General features: G+C 42.2%; 1 protein-coding gene across 3 annotated transcripts; it reads right to left on the bottom strand.

The window, feature by feature from the left end:
• Positions 1-337: 337 nt before the first annotated feature.
• On the bottom strand, positions 338-14,949 carry EIF3B (eukaryotic translation initiation factor 3 subunit B). 3 transcript variants are annotated; one of them, XM_042438284.1, is made up of 21 exons: positions 14,619-14,949; positions 14,487-14,564; positions 13,241-13,706; positions 10,937-11,129; positions 9,161-9,280; positions 9,011-9,068; positions 8,229-8,357; positions 7,786-7,943; positions 6,863-6,994; positions 6,698-6,764; positions 5,929-5,975; positions 5,533-5,743; positions 4,720-4,792; positions 4,183-4,305; positions 3,759-3,837; positions 3,288-3,426; positions 2,664-2,789; positions 2,226-2,303; positions 1,672-1,780; positions 1,139-1,255; positions 338-1,042 (listed from the first exon to the last, which is right to left on the bottom strand). In XM_042438284.1, exons 1-20 carry the CDS (start codon positions 14,754-14,756, stop codon positions 1,152-1,154), a joined length of 2,628 nt encoding a protein of 875 aa, XP_042294218.1. In that variant the 5' UTR covers positions 14,757-14,949; the 3' UTR covers positions 338-1,042; positions 1,139-1,151. The 3 variants fall into 3 exon arrangements, with proteins under 3 accessions (XP_042294218.1, XP_042294217.1, XP_042294216.1); XM_042438283.1 differs by having other exon boundaries at positions 13,241-13,660; positions 14,486-14,949; XM_042438282.1 differs by having other exon boundaries at positions 14,487-14,949.
• Between the last annotated feature and the right edge of the window lie 190 nt (positions 14,950-15,139).

Genomic DNA, 15,139 nt, shown 5'->3' with positions numbered 1-15,139 from the left:
AGATTAAGCTCAAAGAATGCCTTCCTGCATGCATTTTGAAAGTTGGGTAGCTCTGGGGTTGAAACACCAGCCCCAAACCCACCCACTGCAAAGTTTTAAGGTAACATGTGTGTTTACACCCCAATCCCATCTCCATCTCTCAGCTTAAAGCATAGATCAACTGTTGCTATCTTATAACCTTGACCTTCTGATAGCATGCAGCAATTTCCCCCCAAATGCTTTTGTTTTCAGTTTCAATACAATAGATTATACTCCTATGGAGCTACTCCAAAGGTTCCCCCCCCCCCTTTTCATCCCTCTTCAAGACAAAAAGGCTTATTAGGTAACAAATACATCCTAATTTCTATGGTCTCTTTTATTTGTTTGGATATGAAGAAAGGAGGATATGCATTCAAAAGGATGCAAAATTTGACAGACAAGCATCAAACCAACACATTTCAGAGACTGGAAGTCTCAAATGACACAGACAGCTTTCTTTGTTAAGCATTATCGGTCTGGTTTATTTCCAATGTTCAACCTGTGGAGAGATCCTGTCACAATCTGAATGGAGGAGGGTAAAGCCCACTGTAGTGCTGCTTCAGCACACTAAAGCGCATCGTGTGAAGAACTGTTCTCTCGCTGATCATTCCCCTTACAAAACCAACACTTGTCCATGTGCTTGGGACACAGTCCTCTGCAAACAAAGGCATTGTGAGTTTGCGGCAAGACGCTGAAAAGTGGACCAAGGCTGCACTTGAAAGGGCAACAGTTCCAAGCTACCTGGTTAGGGAGCACTGCTGGGGTGCCAAAGCAGCAAATACTGGTGGTAGGTTTCTAAAAATTAAGCTAAACCCTCCCCAAATAAAGGAATAAAAATTTAAAAGCAGTGCCTTTCAAAGGACCCCACGGTAGGCAGTGAGGACTAGAAGGCACTACAATGTGTCAGAATGAATGAATCCTGTGCATTCACCGTCCAGAAAAAGAATTTGGATTTTTAAAAATTCCAAGCTGTGTAGACCTTCTGAAAGCGAACAATTCCCTTCCAGTATAAGATGTGGTGGTGCTGCAAAGGAAAGAGAAGACAGCGATTTAAGGACTCAAGCCTTTCAACAAGCTTCTCATCACTTCCCACTGACTTCATAATATAAAGGTAGCTTACCACAGTTTTCGGATTACTCTGGCTCTACAACTGTAATAATTTCTTCATTGATAAAAAATTCAACAGTCTCCTCCTCCCAGTCGTCTACATTGCTGTCCAGCTCATCCGTGTCCACTCCTGGATTTAAAAAAAAAAAAAAAAAAGGGGGGGGGGATTAGACCTGGATTAAGTAAGGACAACACAGAAAGTCCTGCAGATGCTTATATCTCCAGAATGAAATAGACTGTGAAACATGCTAGTGCACAGCTAACTTGCTGTCTCACCAGTGACAGGTCAACTTCTTCAGTAAGATTGGTTAACTCATTGTTCTCCTCACCCCACCCCTACCCATAAGTTAACTTTTCACACAGACCCACCTTAAAGAGCAAACAAATTATAATACATTGGGAGGAGGGAGAGAAACAGTACAATCCTAAACATATTTAACTCAAAAGTATGTCCCACTGAGTTCAAGCGGACTTACTCTCAAGTAAGCACACGCCGGATTACAGCCTAAACCTAGCAATGTTTCCCAAATGCTCCTGCCTAGTTACCTCCTCTGAGTTCCAGCCGCTCATTCCTCTGTTCCATGTACAGCTCCTGTGCCATCTTGCGATATTTCTTGAACTCTTCCATCATTGTTCGTCTTCTATCTACCAATTCCTACAAAAAAAAGGAGACTACTGTTAGCACCCACCATCAATTGCACTTAAACATTTCTCCAACAGTTATTTGGAAAAAGGTATATCTTACAAGGCTGTAGTTCTCAACTATAGTACCAGGAATTCCCCCCGCCCCCCCCCTCAAAAACAACGACAACATAAGTTGTGCTACAACTTCTATTTCTGCCTAAAGAAACAATGATTTCCCATTTACTGAGTGTCTTTTAAAAAGACTGCTCTCTCTCCCACAACTCCCTTCTGCCCACTTTTTCTGACATAACTCTTCGGAGAATAAATCTCAGAGTTCTAGATCTGGGAAGATGAGCCTGTGCTTAGAACAGATACACTGGAGTTATTAATAGTTGTTGGTGGTAGCACTAACTGCTTAACAAAAAGCTTAACATTGATCAAATTAATTTTTCATTCATATCCCAGAAGCAGTTTACCTTTGAGGCTTTAGATTGGCTGAGACGATCCTTCTGTTCAAATATTTTCGAGTATCTCTTCAGATCTTTCTTGATTTGCTAGAAACAGGAAAAACAGATAATAAGCATGTCAAATTTATTGTTGTTAATAAAGTAAGATGATTGTAGGTGGTTTTCAAACGCTCTGTAATCTGTGCTACAACAATCCTTCAGACCTTAAAAACTCTTATTTTTACAGGTTTTACAGTCCTACAAACATTCCCTAAATTTTCTAGACCTCCTTTAGGTTTCTGTAACCCAGTGCACTCTTCATGCCAGTAAGTGAAGTATAAAGGGACAATTTTACGCAATTGTTATCAAAATGCATGAGCTTCCCTCCCTCTACAGTGAGATCTACCTTTTAAAAAACACAAGTAGCAACACATTACACCAAGCGTCACACTATAAAGGAGACAACACCTTTATTTGATCTTGGGTGAGCAAAGTAGGTGGTCTGGGTCTCCACAATAACTGGCAGAATCGGTCTTTGTTATTCTTCTGGAGGAGGCGACCCTGGAAAGTCCACAGCCAGTAGGCATTGTCCACCTAGAAAGACATTTCAATTGAGTTACAACATACATGCTACAGCACTGTGGCAGCCAGAACACAGACCTGAAGCCAGAGCATCCATCCACCCTACTGCAGTATTACAATATGAAACAATGTCTAAACACAGCAGACAAGAGTACCATGAAATCACATCCTTCCTCAGGGACTATGGACCCTAATGAACGTACAGTGCTAAGAAACACATTTTCATTATACCACCAGATACTTAAAGAAGGGATTCTTCAAAAACATTGGGTTTGCAAAAGGTAAGCACACATATTGATTTTTACATCACTTTTGCTTTCTAGCAAGGGCAGGAGCTATACATTTCTCTGAGGGCATTAGGAATGAAAATGGCAAATGGAAACAATGAGCAGTATTTTTAGTTATGGACCCAATAGGGGCTCAAATATAAAGGCTATCCAAACTGATACAAATGCAGCTCAACCATTTAAAATGCAAGTTGGAGAACATATGAAAAAGCTTTCAGAATACCTTGTGACTCCACCAAGAAACAGAGGTCACCACATAGCGACCTGTTGGATCCCACTCAACATCTGAAGCGGTGTAATGCTCAGCAATGTTCATCATGGTGCAGTCAGATGTATCCACAAATGCTAAGGCACCATTCATGCTGCACAGAGAAAGGAAGGAATTTATTTTATATATATTATAAACACAGACATGCACACCTTTTAAAACTATGAAGCATATGTACTTAAGACTTCTTTGAGATCTGAGTACAAGTGAGGAGGCAAAAGTGATCTCTGTGCTAGAAAGTTGTATATGGAAAATCATTTATTGAACTCCCATTTTTTGAAAACAATTTCTATATCTACTATGAGCATGAACAAGAATAGTAGCCTACAAGAATACAATAGCAAAATACTGACAACCCAAAGAAAATAACCAGTTTGAATTTGCAACCAAGATACCTCCTTAAATTTCTCAAGATATAGTACTCACCTCCTGAGACCAGCCAACACCACAAACTGTCCTTGAGGACTCCAGAATATCGTGTTTGCCTGCTGCTTGTCAAAGATTTCTGAGCAGGGAAAACAATTAAAACACAATACTATGATATAATCTCTTTCTTGTTTAAAGTTAATATATCTAGGAACAAAGCCACACCAATCCGAGTAATCCAAAAGTTATCTTCATGCCTGATTTTGCTCCCTGAGATTTAAACAGCTGAGATACCTAGGCAAGACAACCTCATTATATAAGAAGCCTTAGCATTAACGTTTAGCTCCCACTGGGTGACCATGGGCAAGTCACACTCTCTTGGACCCAGAATACCCTGTGATAGGTTTGCCTAATGGTTGCCAGAAGTCACAAATGAATTGAAGACACACAACAGCAACAGCCTTTTAATGGCAAGTCCACTTACTAATAAGCTCTATCTTCCCATTGTTCTTCACATGGTAGAAAGAACAGGATATTCGTGGTGTCTCCCCATGTAGCACAGCAAACTTGCTTCCATTTGGCTCCCAAGCAAAGGCAATGATGCTTTCTGCAAGAAAGGAAGACCTTGTGAGGCTGATAAAGTTATATACGAAGGGATATTTGTTTTTGTATGTGGAAATGGGAAAATTGGAGAGTTTATCAACAGCTTTACAATTCATGGCAGTGAACCTGACATACAAAGCCCTAAGAGTGAGCAAAATGCACTCCTGTCCCCTCATGGAAAACTGTGCATCCAAAGTCATTTGGGAAGCATGATTTCCTATTTAAACATATTTTTGCTCACATAAAAATACCAGCAAGTTTTAGGACCTAACAAGATTGCTCGTTTCTGAAAAAGAGCTTTTAAGATCTAAAATAAGGTGTGTGCATGTGTAAGGAGAGGATTATGCTTAATGGGGGAAATGGGGTAAGTAAAAGTCCAGTACTATCACTTGGGATCTATGTGTAATGCATCCTTTACCTTTCATTTCTACCACATCAACTGGAACTTGCTTCTCTCTCATGCGGAAGATTTCAAAGTTGGTCACTACACCCTGGAGAGGAAATACATACACACAATCTATCTAAAAGTTGCTTAATATTAAGTGAAAACATTTAAGTGATCATGTGGCTAGAATCTCACTCCATACAGGGACAGGCATTATGAGGACCAAAATAGGACGTTTTTGCTCTGCACGTCTGACACTCCTGCGTTAGCAACTGTTTTGTGATAAAAATGCAGAATATCATCCCGAAAGGCCACTAGTAGGAATAGTTCTCCATTAATCACCATTCCCATCTCCTCCAAAAACCTAAATGTCAAATAGTAGAAACTATAATTCATTCAGAGTATTTATAAAGCATTCTTCTGACAGAGTGGCTTACACACTGTTCAACAGTTCCCTATCTAAAAATGACATGACACAAAAAGAAGTGAATGGGGATATCCTGGTCCTGTAACATTTACATTTAGAAGTAATCAGAATTTCAGTTGAATTTGGGGGGAGATGTCCAAGGAGCTCAAAATGGGGCAGATGCAACCCTTAGACCCTCTATATGTGCCTATTCCTACTCTAGAGGAAGATATACTACCAGCGTTTATTTTCCACTACAGAGACAAGATGGAACTGCAAAGTGCTAGACAAGGCATCTGTTATTTGTGAAGCAGAGTAACAGAAGGCCTCTCAAACCCTTTCAGGACTGAGGCTTGTAGAGAATGTATCGTGAAGAACCGGATTGCAACACCCAAGAATTTCCCAAGTGTCACCCAAGAGTATGCAAAAGAGCTCAGTACCTGTGTGCCCTTTGGGGTTCTGTCAACTTTCACACAGAGATAATCCCCATTCTTCTGCCAATGCAGCTTGCAGTCCACCACATTGAACAAGTTGCGCACTCTGATTTCTTGTCTGGAAGGCAGCTGCATCAGCGTCACCCTTGCTGGGATATCTTTGTCCTCAGGCACCCAAAAGGCAATTATGTTGCCACCTGGAGACCAGGAGAAGTCTCTGAAGGACAATAAATAAAAGACAGATGCTACAATTTGGAGGTTTTAAGATGCAAATTTAAAAAATGGCACAGAGTAGATTCCACAGCCTATTCCTCAGACTTCAGAAAAGGAGAAGGAGCCACTTCTATTCTAGATGAATGGAAATCAGGTACATAACGAGAATCAAAAGTGAACAATACTCACTTGATTCCTGCAATTTTCAAACTTTTCTTGTCCAACAGACCCATGGACTGCAACAGAAGATATTAACAAAATTATTTTTTACAAACCACTGAGCCCTATCTAGAACATGCTTTTGTGAAAGTGTACAAGCCACTGTGATCATTTATATTTATTCATTCATATTGTTGCAACTCCCATATTCTGTTTACACACATCCTCATGCTATTTAATTATGGAAAGGGATCTTGTAGCACCCCTGAGACTAACTGAAAGAAAGTAGCTCAGTGGTTCTCAACTTTCCTAATGCCGCGACCCTTTAATATAGTTCCTCATGTTGTGGTGACCCCCAGCCATAAAATTATTTTCATAGCTATATGCAAATACGTGTTTTTGGATGGTCTTAGGCAACCCCTGTGAAAGGGTCATTCGACCCCCAAAGGGGTCCTGACCCCCAGGTTGGGAACCACTGAAGTAGCTGGTATCTTGAGCTTTCTTAGACTTAAGTCTACTAAGGTCTACAAAAGCTCATGCTACCAGCTTCTTTCTTTCAGTTAGTCTCAAAGGTGTCACAAGATCCCTTTCATGCTGATTTCCCAGACTAACATGTCTATGTCTTGGAGTTCTACCATCATCCTATTTAAGGTTTGGGATTAACTAGTGCGAATATTTCTAATTAACAAGCAAGTATTTTACTTTAAGCACAGCTTAGTTGTGAACATCACTTCACAGAATCCACTCTATTAAGTCAAAAGGGAAGAGAAAGAGCAAGGAGTAAAATGAATTGACTTACAGGCGTTTCATAGATGCTAAGTGTGTCAGATATCATTCGAGCAAAGAATTTTCCATCGTGACTCCACCTAAATAGAAAGAATTTCAAGAAGTCGGATTTGATTTCCTTCCCTACAACAATATTATACATAAACAAAGCTGTTTTTCTGTCATCTGCACAACTTACTTAAAAATGGGCCAGTGTGCTGAACTTTCACAATGGAATCCTCGTTTCTTCTGCCCAGTTAAGATGTCCCAAATAATGATCGCTTGAGGGTCATCCTGTGTGTCCATTAGAGGGCTGAATGTTACTAGGTACCTTCACCAATAAATAAATAAATATCCATTATAGCAGCATAAAAATTGCAATCCCCTTTCAAGATGTAAAATCTGTGTCCTTTCAAACCAAAGTTTGCCTGAAAACTGCAATCCCTAGTCTAAGTTTATAACCTTGAAAGACAGCAAGCACATCTTTTGTATCATCCAGAGTCAAGCAGGTTTTTCATCAAAATGCGTATTTTGTGCTTTACCAGGCTGGCTCCATGAGTTTTTGGAAGTGTGATACTGATGTCTGCAGGAGGCTGTGTCCAGCAGCCAAGAGATCATTCTTGTTGTCAGCATGACTCAGGAAAAGACAGGCATCCCATTCAGGGACTGTTCAATTGGCCAAGTCAGAAAATTAAATTAAGACCACACTGGCCAGTTTTCAAAATAGCTGTTTACAACTGCCTGGGCAGCAGTCCAAAGTATCAGCTTCACACTGTGCCCTGCAAAGTATGCAATACAGAAAAGCAGGCAAGGGACAATACTGGAGTGGGTGAATGGTAAAGCCTCGAAAAACATGGCCTATCTTGTCCTATCATGTTTCTTTAGCATAGGGATGAGGACCCTTCAAATGTTGTAGGACGGCAACTCCATTACCCTTCATGACTGGTTGGGCTGTCTAGGGCTGATGGCGGGCCATACATTTCCCACACCTGGTTCATCTTATTAATGAGTATTATCATGGTAATTATCTGCTTTCAACTCCTTCTGGCCTGTTTACCACCTCCCTCCATGTATTTAAAGTCTTCAGGTGCCACAGGACCCTTGCTGTATTTTTAGGATTACCTTTCACAAGGTGAGAAGTCAATGAGTTGCACCCCTTCATGGCCGAACTTCTGAATCTGTTTGAATTTCTCTCCTCCCCAGAGAGCAATGCCCCTCTGATGGAATGTAGCCAGATAGGTACCCTTTGGAGACCAGCGTACATACGTTTCTGTCCATCGCTGTGCGAGTGGGAAAACATACAGCATATATTTATCATATCTCACAGGAAAACCGATATATTAAAAATATCAATTTGAGAATGTTGTTGTAAATATTAAGAACATGGGATTCTTTCACTGGCAGAACCATCTACCTGATGTTATACATCAGTATATTCTCAACAATTACTGTGTTTCCTGAACCGTACACTGAATATTTCGGCCTCATTGCAAATCTGATTTTCACTTTCTACAGGTATTAAGCAAACTGTTGCCTATGCAGAGAAACTTCCAAGAGACACTCACAGTCCGCTCCTCAATTGTAACAGGATCCTTAACATCATTCCAGTATATAGAGGTCCTATCTCCAGATTCAAAGATCACACTGTACTGATCTCTACAATCTGGATCCTCCAACCAGTAGCGCAAATTCCCCTGGGAAAGAATAAAAGGAAAAAAACATTACAAAACAAGAATTAGCTATGAAAAAACATGTGCAATATTGCAAACTCTTTCCTTTCCTTCCTATTATCCACATATGTACCTATAGAAAATAAATGTAAGTTTTCCACAAGCATCTTTCTGTGCAACAGTGAACTTCTAATTTTTCAATATGACTTTTAAGTCTCGGTGGTGATAAAATTCAGATGACTTTTGTGGGTATCCAAAACCTCTAAGACACAACAGAGAGTGACACGGTTCACTACATTCTCCCATCACTTGATATACAGGGAATGTTAATTACCATTACATGGACATATTGTGGTTCTCTATGACAGCTTGAAAAGATTTTTTCATTGCAACAGTGATCTATTCTTTATCATTTTGCCATCAAATTTACAGAACTAGGTGGGGGGGGGGACTCTATAAAAATGAGACCTATGATGCTTGAAATTCTTACAAGCACCTGCCATTCACATCATTTCAACCCACTCTATAAGAACACTATTAAAATTAATATATTAGGCTTTGAGATAATCCTAAGAAAGGAATCAAGGAATGCTTTACATAGTCCTAAACATCTTATATGTTCAGCAGAGGGGTTTACAAGAAAGGTTTACATTCCCAACATGTTTTTGGATACTTACCAGGTCTTTAAATGGCTGTTTTTCTGGAATTTCCCATTCATCACTGATTGTCATATATCTGAAAGAGTGATTAAATTAGTTGCACATATCTCTATTAACAAAACTCACACTTGTGTTCCTAGGGAAGAATGCATCCAAAATTGTACTCACTTGTCAAAGTCAGTGAAAAGGTTCACCCTGAAAATGTGTTGCTTATCCAGCCTATAGCCATCTGTATTTTTAACAGCATCCAAAGCATGTATTGGAGACGTGTATTCCAAGAAAATATATCTGCAGAAAAGTAAATTTACTTAATACCAATAACTTTATTTAGGATCATACTGTACCTAGAGATGGTGTATTGAATGAAGGGGCTAAACACTCTGAACTGAGCAAACTCTTAGCAGTGACACCAGCTGTTTTTCTACTGGATATAATTTAAGACCAATCATCTCCGATCTCCTCTTCCTTTTGGCCAAAATCAGCTTCCAGCCTTGTTTATATAACTGAGTAAATGTCATATGACTCTGAACAATGAACAAAAGCTGGGCTGGTAGCCAGCTTTTGGCAAGACCCTTCCTCCACATACATTGAGCACCCTTTCAAGAGCAGCACCAAGGCGTCTTGGGTTCAATCCGTACCGTATCTGAAAAAGCTAAGACACAAACCTGACGTGCCACATGCTTGCCACATACACTCCACCCAGGCAAGAAACAGAGATATATAAAAAAAAGGACTAAATAGGATGGAATGAAAATGTGAGGCCTGTTTAAAGATACCGGAATGAACCGTATAAATTTTATCAGGAAACTGAACAGTTAACATATGGGAAGGAGAAGGAAACAAGCTCTACAGTTCTTGGTCTGATAAGAAAGGGCAGGCTATCGGTGATAAGCTGGAAGGAGTCCATTCCTCAATAAGCCCTTGACTCACTGACTACAGGCAGGTTAGCTGTCTCAATGGAACCTCATCTCTGCTTGTTTCAAGAATTGAATTTCAGAAGCAGATTTATGCTCATATTTAATCAACAAAAACCTAGTATTATTACCACAGAACAAGTTCTTACTTGGCTGTGCCTTTATGAGAACTTTTTATCATGTAGATCCTGCTGTTTTCCATACTAATAACACTTTATTGTTCAAGTGAAATTTTAGTGCTGTTCTCCAATAAAAACTCATAATTTCCTCATGGGCATAGGCTCTGGCATTTTCAGTTGTCATGGTGTGAGCCATGATGAGTGTGACAAGAAATCAGCCTTTGTCCCAACTTTGAAGCTGCAGAAGTGCTTGGCAACCCCAGCTCCCACCAAAGCTCTAAGACTGAGGTCTCTTTGGTTTCTGTGAAGATGCCAGCCACAGATGCAGGCGAAATGTCAGGAATACACTTTTCCACAACATGGCCACATAGCCACAAAAAACCTATGTCTCTTCAGCTGCTTGGAATCACAATCCTAAGCATTCCAGGAGTGTATTACCCACCTTTATTGTTGTTAGCTGCTCTTGAGTCGACTCCGACTCATGGCGACCCCACGTTTGAGACATCTCCAAGATCCTCTATCCTCCACTGCTCTGCTTAGGTCCTGAAAATTAAGGCCTGTGGCCTCCTGACGGAGTCTACCCATTTGGCATACGGTCTTCTTCTCTTTCTGTTACCTTCTACATTTCCTAGCAACATTGTCTTTTCTAATGTGTAATGCCTTCTCATTATATGGCCAAAGTATGACATCCTCAGTTTCACCATCTTGGCTTCCAGGGGCAGTTCAAGGCTTGATCTGTGCTAAGAGATCCATTCGTTTGTCTTTCTGGCTGTCCATGGTACCCTCAGCACTATTCTTCAGCCCCACATCCCAAATGAGTTGATTTTCTTCCTCTATGCTTTCTTCATTGTCCAGCTCTCACATCCCACCCACCCAAGTAAAAGCTGCAAGCCTTATGCTCAAATACTCACCCTTTAGTCTGACCGTCAGCTTCTGGGCAAAATTCATTGGTAATTGTCCCAAACTTTGAGAAAATCTTATGGATAACATTCTTCAGCTTCTCAAGACGGTCTGGCCCAACCTGGGGGATATTATCCACTACAATCACTGAATCGATCCCATCTGCCTCCTGCGGACGTTCTTGGAGAATATCTTCAAGTAATTCTGTGGAAGATAAGATAAGGAGAAATTGGCATACAGAAGCTGTGTAGGATAAGGACATCCAAGCCCACTATTGCTGCTATTTAAAAGACACAGTCAGCCAACTGCTATACTTTAGATTAATTGACCATCAGACACAGCAGCAGAAGGGAATGGTCTGAACTATATCCTGGAATCAACCTTCTTTACATTACCATGTAAATTAACTTATTTTAAGCACAATATAAAACTGAACATGCCAAATAATTTCTTATATACTTTTCTAATAATTATCCATCAAGTCATCCTATCTTTCCAGCAAACCTGGGTATCAGGGTAAGGGAAATGCTTGGTGTGAATACATCACTGCAGTGTAATTTCCATCACTACTGTATATCCAACTAGAGAGGTAATGGAAGCTGCAACCCAACAGCATGTGGGAAAGGTACATGCTTCCCACCCTGCCTCTGTGTTGATTGCTTTGATGAGTATTGTAGCATCATTATAATTAGTCAGCATGCTATGTTCAAAGTCTTTAATCATAGCAGCTCAACAAGTTTTCCTGGTTTGTTCAGTCCAACGCAGAAGAATCTCAAGGCAAAAGCATAGTTTCATTCCCTTTCACAAAATGTATCTGTTCCTTCCTCAAAACTGACTGACAGAACAACTGTAACCCTTCAAATTGTTTCCAAGGTCTTTACAAATAGCAATCTCTAAATACAAACAAATAAGTATTCACCGAGCGAAACTTTTTGCATGTTATATCTAAATATGGAACCAATTCTTTCTCATAACACAAATATTATCTGTAGTATGGTAACACAATGTATCTGTTAAATATTGTAAAGCTTATAGGAAGATGGAGGCTTCCTTTGGCTTATGTATTTAAACAGGTCCCTGCCACTATTATAACTGCTCAAATAGAAGCTTGTTATTCCAGTGAACTCAACCGATCAGATTCAGGAACATGAAGAAGGCACAGTCCCGACAACTGGAGTCCTTTTGTTCTCTGCCATGGTTAAAATAACTGAGAACAGTCCAGCAGAGAAAATATAAAACTCTGGTCCAGAACACAATGCAGAAAGAATCCAGTGTGAGGCGGCTTTAACTGCCCAGGCTCAGTGCTAGGGAATCCTGGGAATTGTAGTTTATTGTGGCACCAGGGCTCTCTGACAAGAGAAGGCTAAATGTCTCACAAAATGACAGTTCCCAGAATTCCCTAGCATTGAACCAAGGCAGTTAAAGTGGTCTCAAACTGGACTATTTCTGTAGTGTGTGTTACTCCAGAGTAGGGCAAGGAGCAGTAATACAAATAGCAGCTTCATTTATACACCGCTTCATTCTAAACTAAGCAGTCTCTAGATGGTTTACAATCTCTAAAGCAATTGTCCCCAACAAGCTGGGGACTCACTTTAGTGGCATACAGAAGGATGCAAAGCTGAGTCGAGCTTGGAACCCCCTCCCCCCATGGCTGGTCCTGAACTCGCAACCTTATCACCACCAATCGCCTGCCCTGATACTTTGGATTGTGAGTTCCTGCATGGCAGAAGACAGTTGAATTGGGTGGCCCTTGAGATCTCTCCAAACTCTATGAAGCAAAGACTTTTGTGGGTTTTTTTCAGTCTCTGTGGCCATGTTCTAGAAGAATTTATTCCTGACATTTCACAAGCATCTGTGGCTGGCATCTTCAGAGAAACAGCCACAGCTGCTGTCAGGAACATACTCTTCTAGAACATGGCCACATAGCCCCCCAAAAGCACAAAAAACTATGGTTGCCGGTCATGAAAGCCTTCGACTTTGCATAGGATTCGTGTCTGTTTAATTAGAAATCCATTGTCTGCTGGGAAAACCCCTGACTGACACAAACAGACATAATTTAATGGACACAAATCCTCAGTCCTCTGAACCCAGGGTCACACAGTATATGTATGTATGTATATACCCCACTCTCTTCCATGTCAGCATTCTCTGACGACGCCAGCCAGAGATGCTGGTGAAACATCAGGAATATACTCCTCTAGAACATGGCCACATAGCCCCCAAACCCCACAAAAAACGATGGATGCCAGCCATGAAAGCCGTCTCTATGAAGCAGCAGGTGTCCCCTCTGGAAAGCCAAGCCTTCCTCCACCAACCTTCGTCCTCGATGTCATCCACGAAGCTCTCAGAGTCGCTGAAGGAGATCTCATCCTCCTCCTCTTCCTCCTCCTCTCCCTCCTTGGGCTGCTCCCCATCCTCAGTGGGCAGAGGAGGCTCCTGGCTCTCTTTCTCCTCCTTCTCCTCCTCTTTGAGGATCTCTGTCTCCTTCTTCTTCTCCTCTTCCTCCTCCTCTTCTTCTTCCTCCTTTCGAGGTGGAGACGGCGGAGGCTCCTGTCCTGCCTCCTCTTTCTCCTCAGGAGCTTCCTTTTCTTCCTCTTGCTCCTCCTCTTCTTTCTCCTCTTCCTTCTCTAATTCTTTCTTCAAACTGGGAGCTTCCTCTGGCCCTGAAGGCGGCGGAGGCGGCTCCCCTTCAGAGACTGGGGGACTTGGAGGCTCCTGAGGCGGCGATGGCGGCTGTCGAAGCGGCGACAGCTGAGGCTCCTGAGGCGGCGATGGCGGCTCCTGTGGAGATAGGCAGGAAGAAATAAATAAAAGGTACTCAGTATCTAGCCAATGGATTGTTTTAATTAATCATGTGTTTAATTGCTGTTTTGGGGGGGGGGGGGTAGGGAGGGTAGATTGTGCTATTACGTTTTAGATTGTACTGGATCTTAATTGTAAGCCGCTTTGATTGTCCCTGTGGCAGAGAAGTGTGATATTAACGAAGGTTTATTTGTTTGTTTACTCATTTAGGGACTGGAGTCTTGATTGAGGCGGGAACTGCTTCCAAACCGTTTTACGTTCCGAAAGAGGGTTCGACGCGCCCCAAATGCCATCAGTCCTAACAACCTCAATACATCGCAGTGCGCTTGTCCCTCTGTATTCGATGGGGTTAGGGACACTAGTCCCCCGCGAACATGGAAAAACCACATATAACACAGACTCCATGTTTTTAGCTGAGAGGAGGAGGCCTTTCTAGGGATCTCTTCAGCGCAACTCTGTAGCCAATGTCCTACAGACACTGACCATAGAACTGAGCCAGAGAAGGAGCTACAAAGGCCGAGTAGAGTGTCCTCTCTAGGAATCTCTAGGTCCTCCAGGGCAACTCTATGGTCAACCTCCGACAGACACTGACCATAGAGCTGCACTGGAGGAGCTACAAAGGCCTAGTAAAGTGCAACTTTAGTTAAGGTTGACCATAGAGTTGCGCTGGAGGACCTTGAGATTCCTAGAGAGGACCTATCAATCAAATCCATGATATGGAAGGATCTAACCTTCTCCATATACTATGGCTATAAATACCTGAAGGGGGGCTGAGGAGGAGAGCTGTTCCTGCTGAGGCCCCTCTTCTTCGGCTCCCTCTTCTTCTTCCTCCTTTGCCTCCTTCTCCTCCTCTTTTATCTTCTCCTCCTTCGGGGCCTCGGCCTTCTTTGCCTCCGGCTCTTCGTTGGGAGGCCTCTCCGGCTTCTCGGCCTCGGCCTCCTCCTCCTGACAGCCGCCCCCCTCCGCGGCCTTCTCTGCTCCTGGGGCGGCGACTGTGGCCAGGCTCTCCTCCTCCTGGGCCTCCTGCATGGGAAAAGAGGCGCTCGAGGGCGGGCCGCGCGGCCTTCCCGCTCGCCTCACAACCGGGAGAAAAAAGGAGGACCGGAAGAAGAAGGAGCCAAGGACCGGAAGGAGGGGGAAGGGGGAGACCCACGCTTCGGGTTCGGAAGGGACGACGGGGAGGCTCCCTATTGCCGGGCCATGTGCGCGCGTGGACAGCGGCTCTCGCGAGGTTTGGGCGCGCATCAGGGACTCTCGCGAGATTTGGGCCCCCAACATGAAAGCCTCGCAGGAGTGGCTCCAACCAAAAACAGGAATAGGGGGATAATAAAACTTTATTTTTTAAAATAAAATTTACCTTCGTACTGAGATAAAGAATTTATTGATTAATTTTATTTTAAGACTAAATAATT

The sequence above is a fragment of the Sceloporus undulatus genome, chromosome 8, assembly GCF_019175285.1.
Source record: "Sceloporus undulatus isolate JIND9_A2432 ecotype Alabama chromosome 8, SceUnd_v1.1, whole genome shotgun sequence".
NCBI lineage: Eukaryota > Metazoa > Chordata > Lepidosauria > Squamata > Phrynosomatidae > Sceloporus > Sceloporus undulatus.
This window is presented reverse-complemented; position numbering and strand designations above follow the sequence as displayed.

Coding starts and splice junctions, on each gene's coding strand:
- EIF3B (XM_042438282.1), bottom strand. CDS start 14,756: ATGCAGGAGGCCCAGGAGGAGGAGAGCCTGGCCACAGTCGCCGCCCCA. Junction 3,427..3,758: donor GTGTTGGCTGGTCTCAGGAG/GTGAGTACTATA, acceptor TTCTCTGTGCAG/CATGAATGGTGCCTTAGCAT. Junction 2,790..3,287: donor TTTCTTGGTGGAGTCACAAG/GTATTCTGAAAG, acceptor ATGTCTTTCTAG/GTGGACAATGCCTACTGGCT.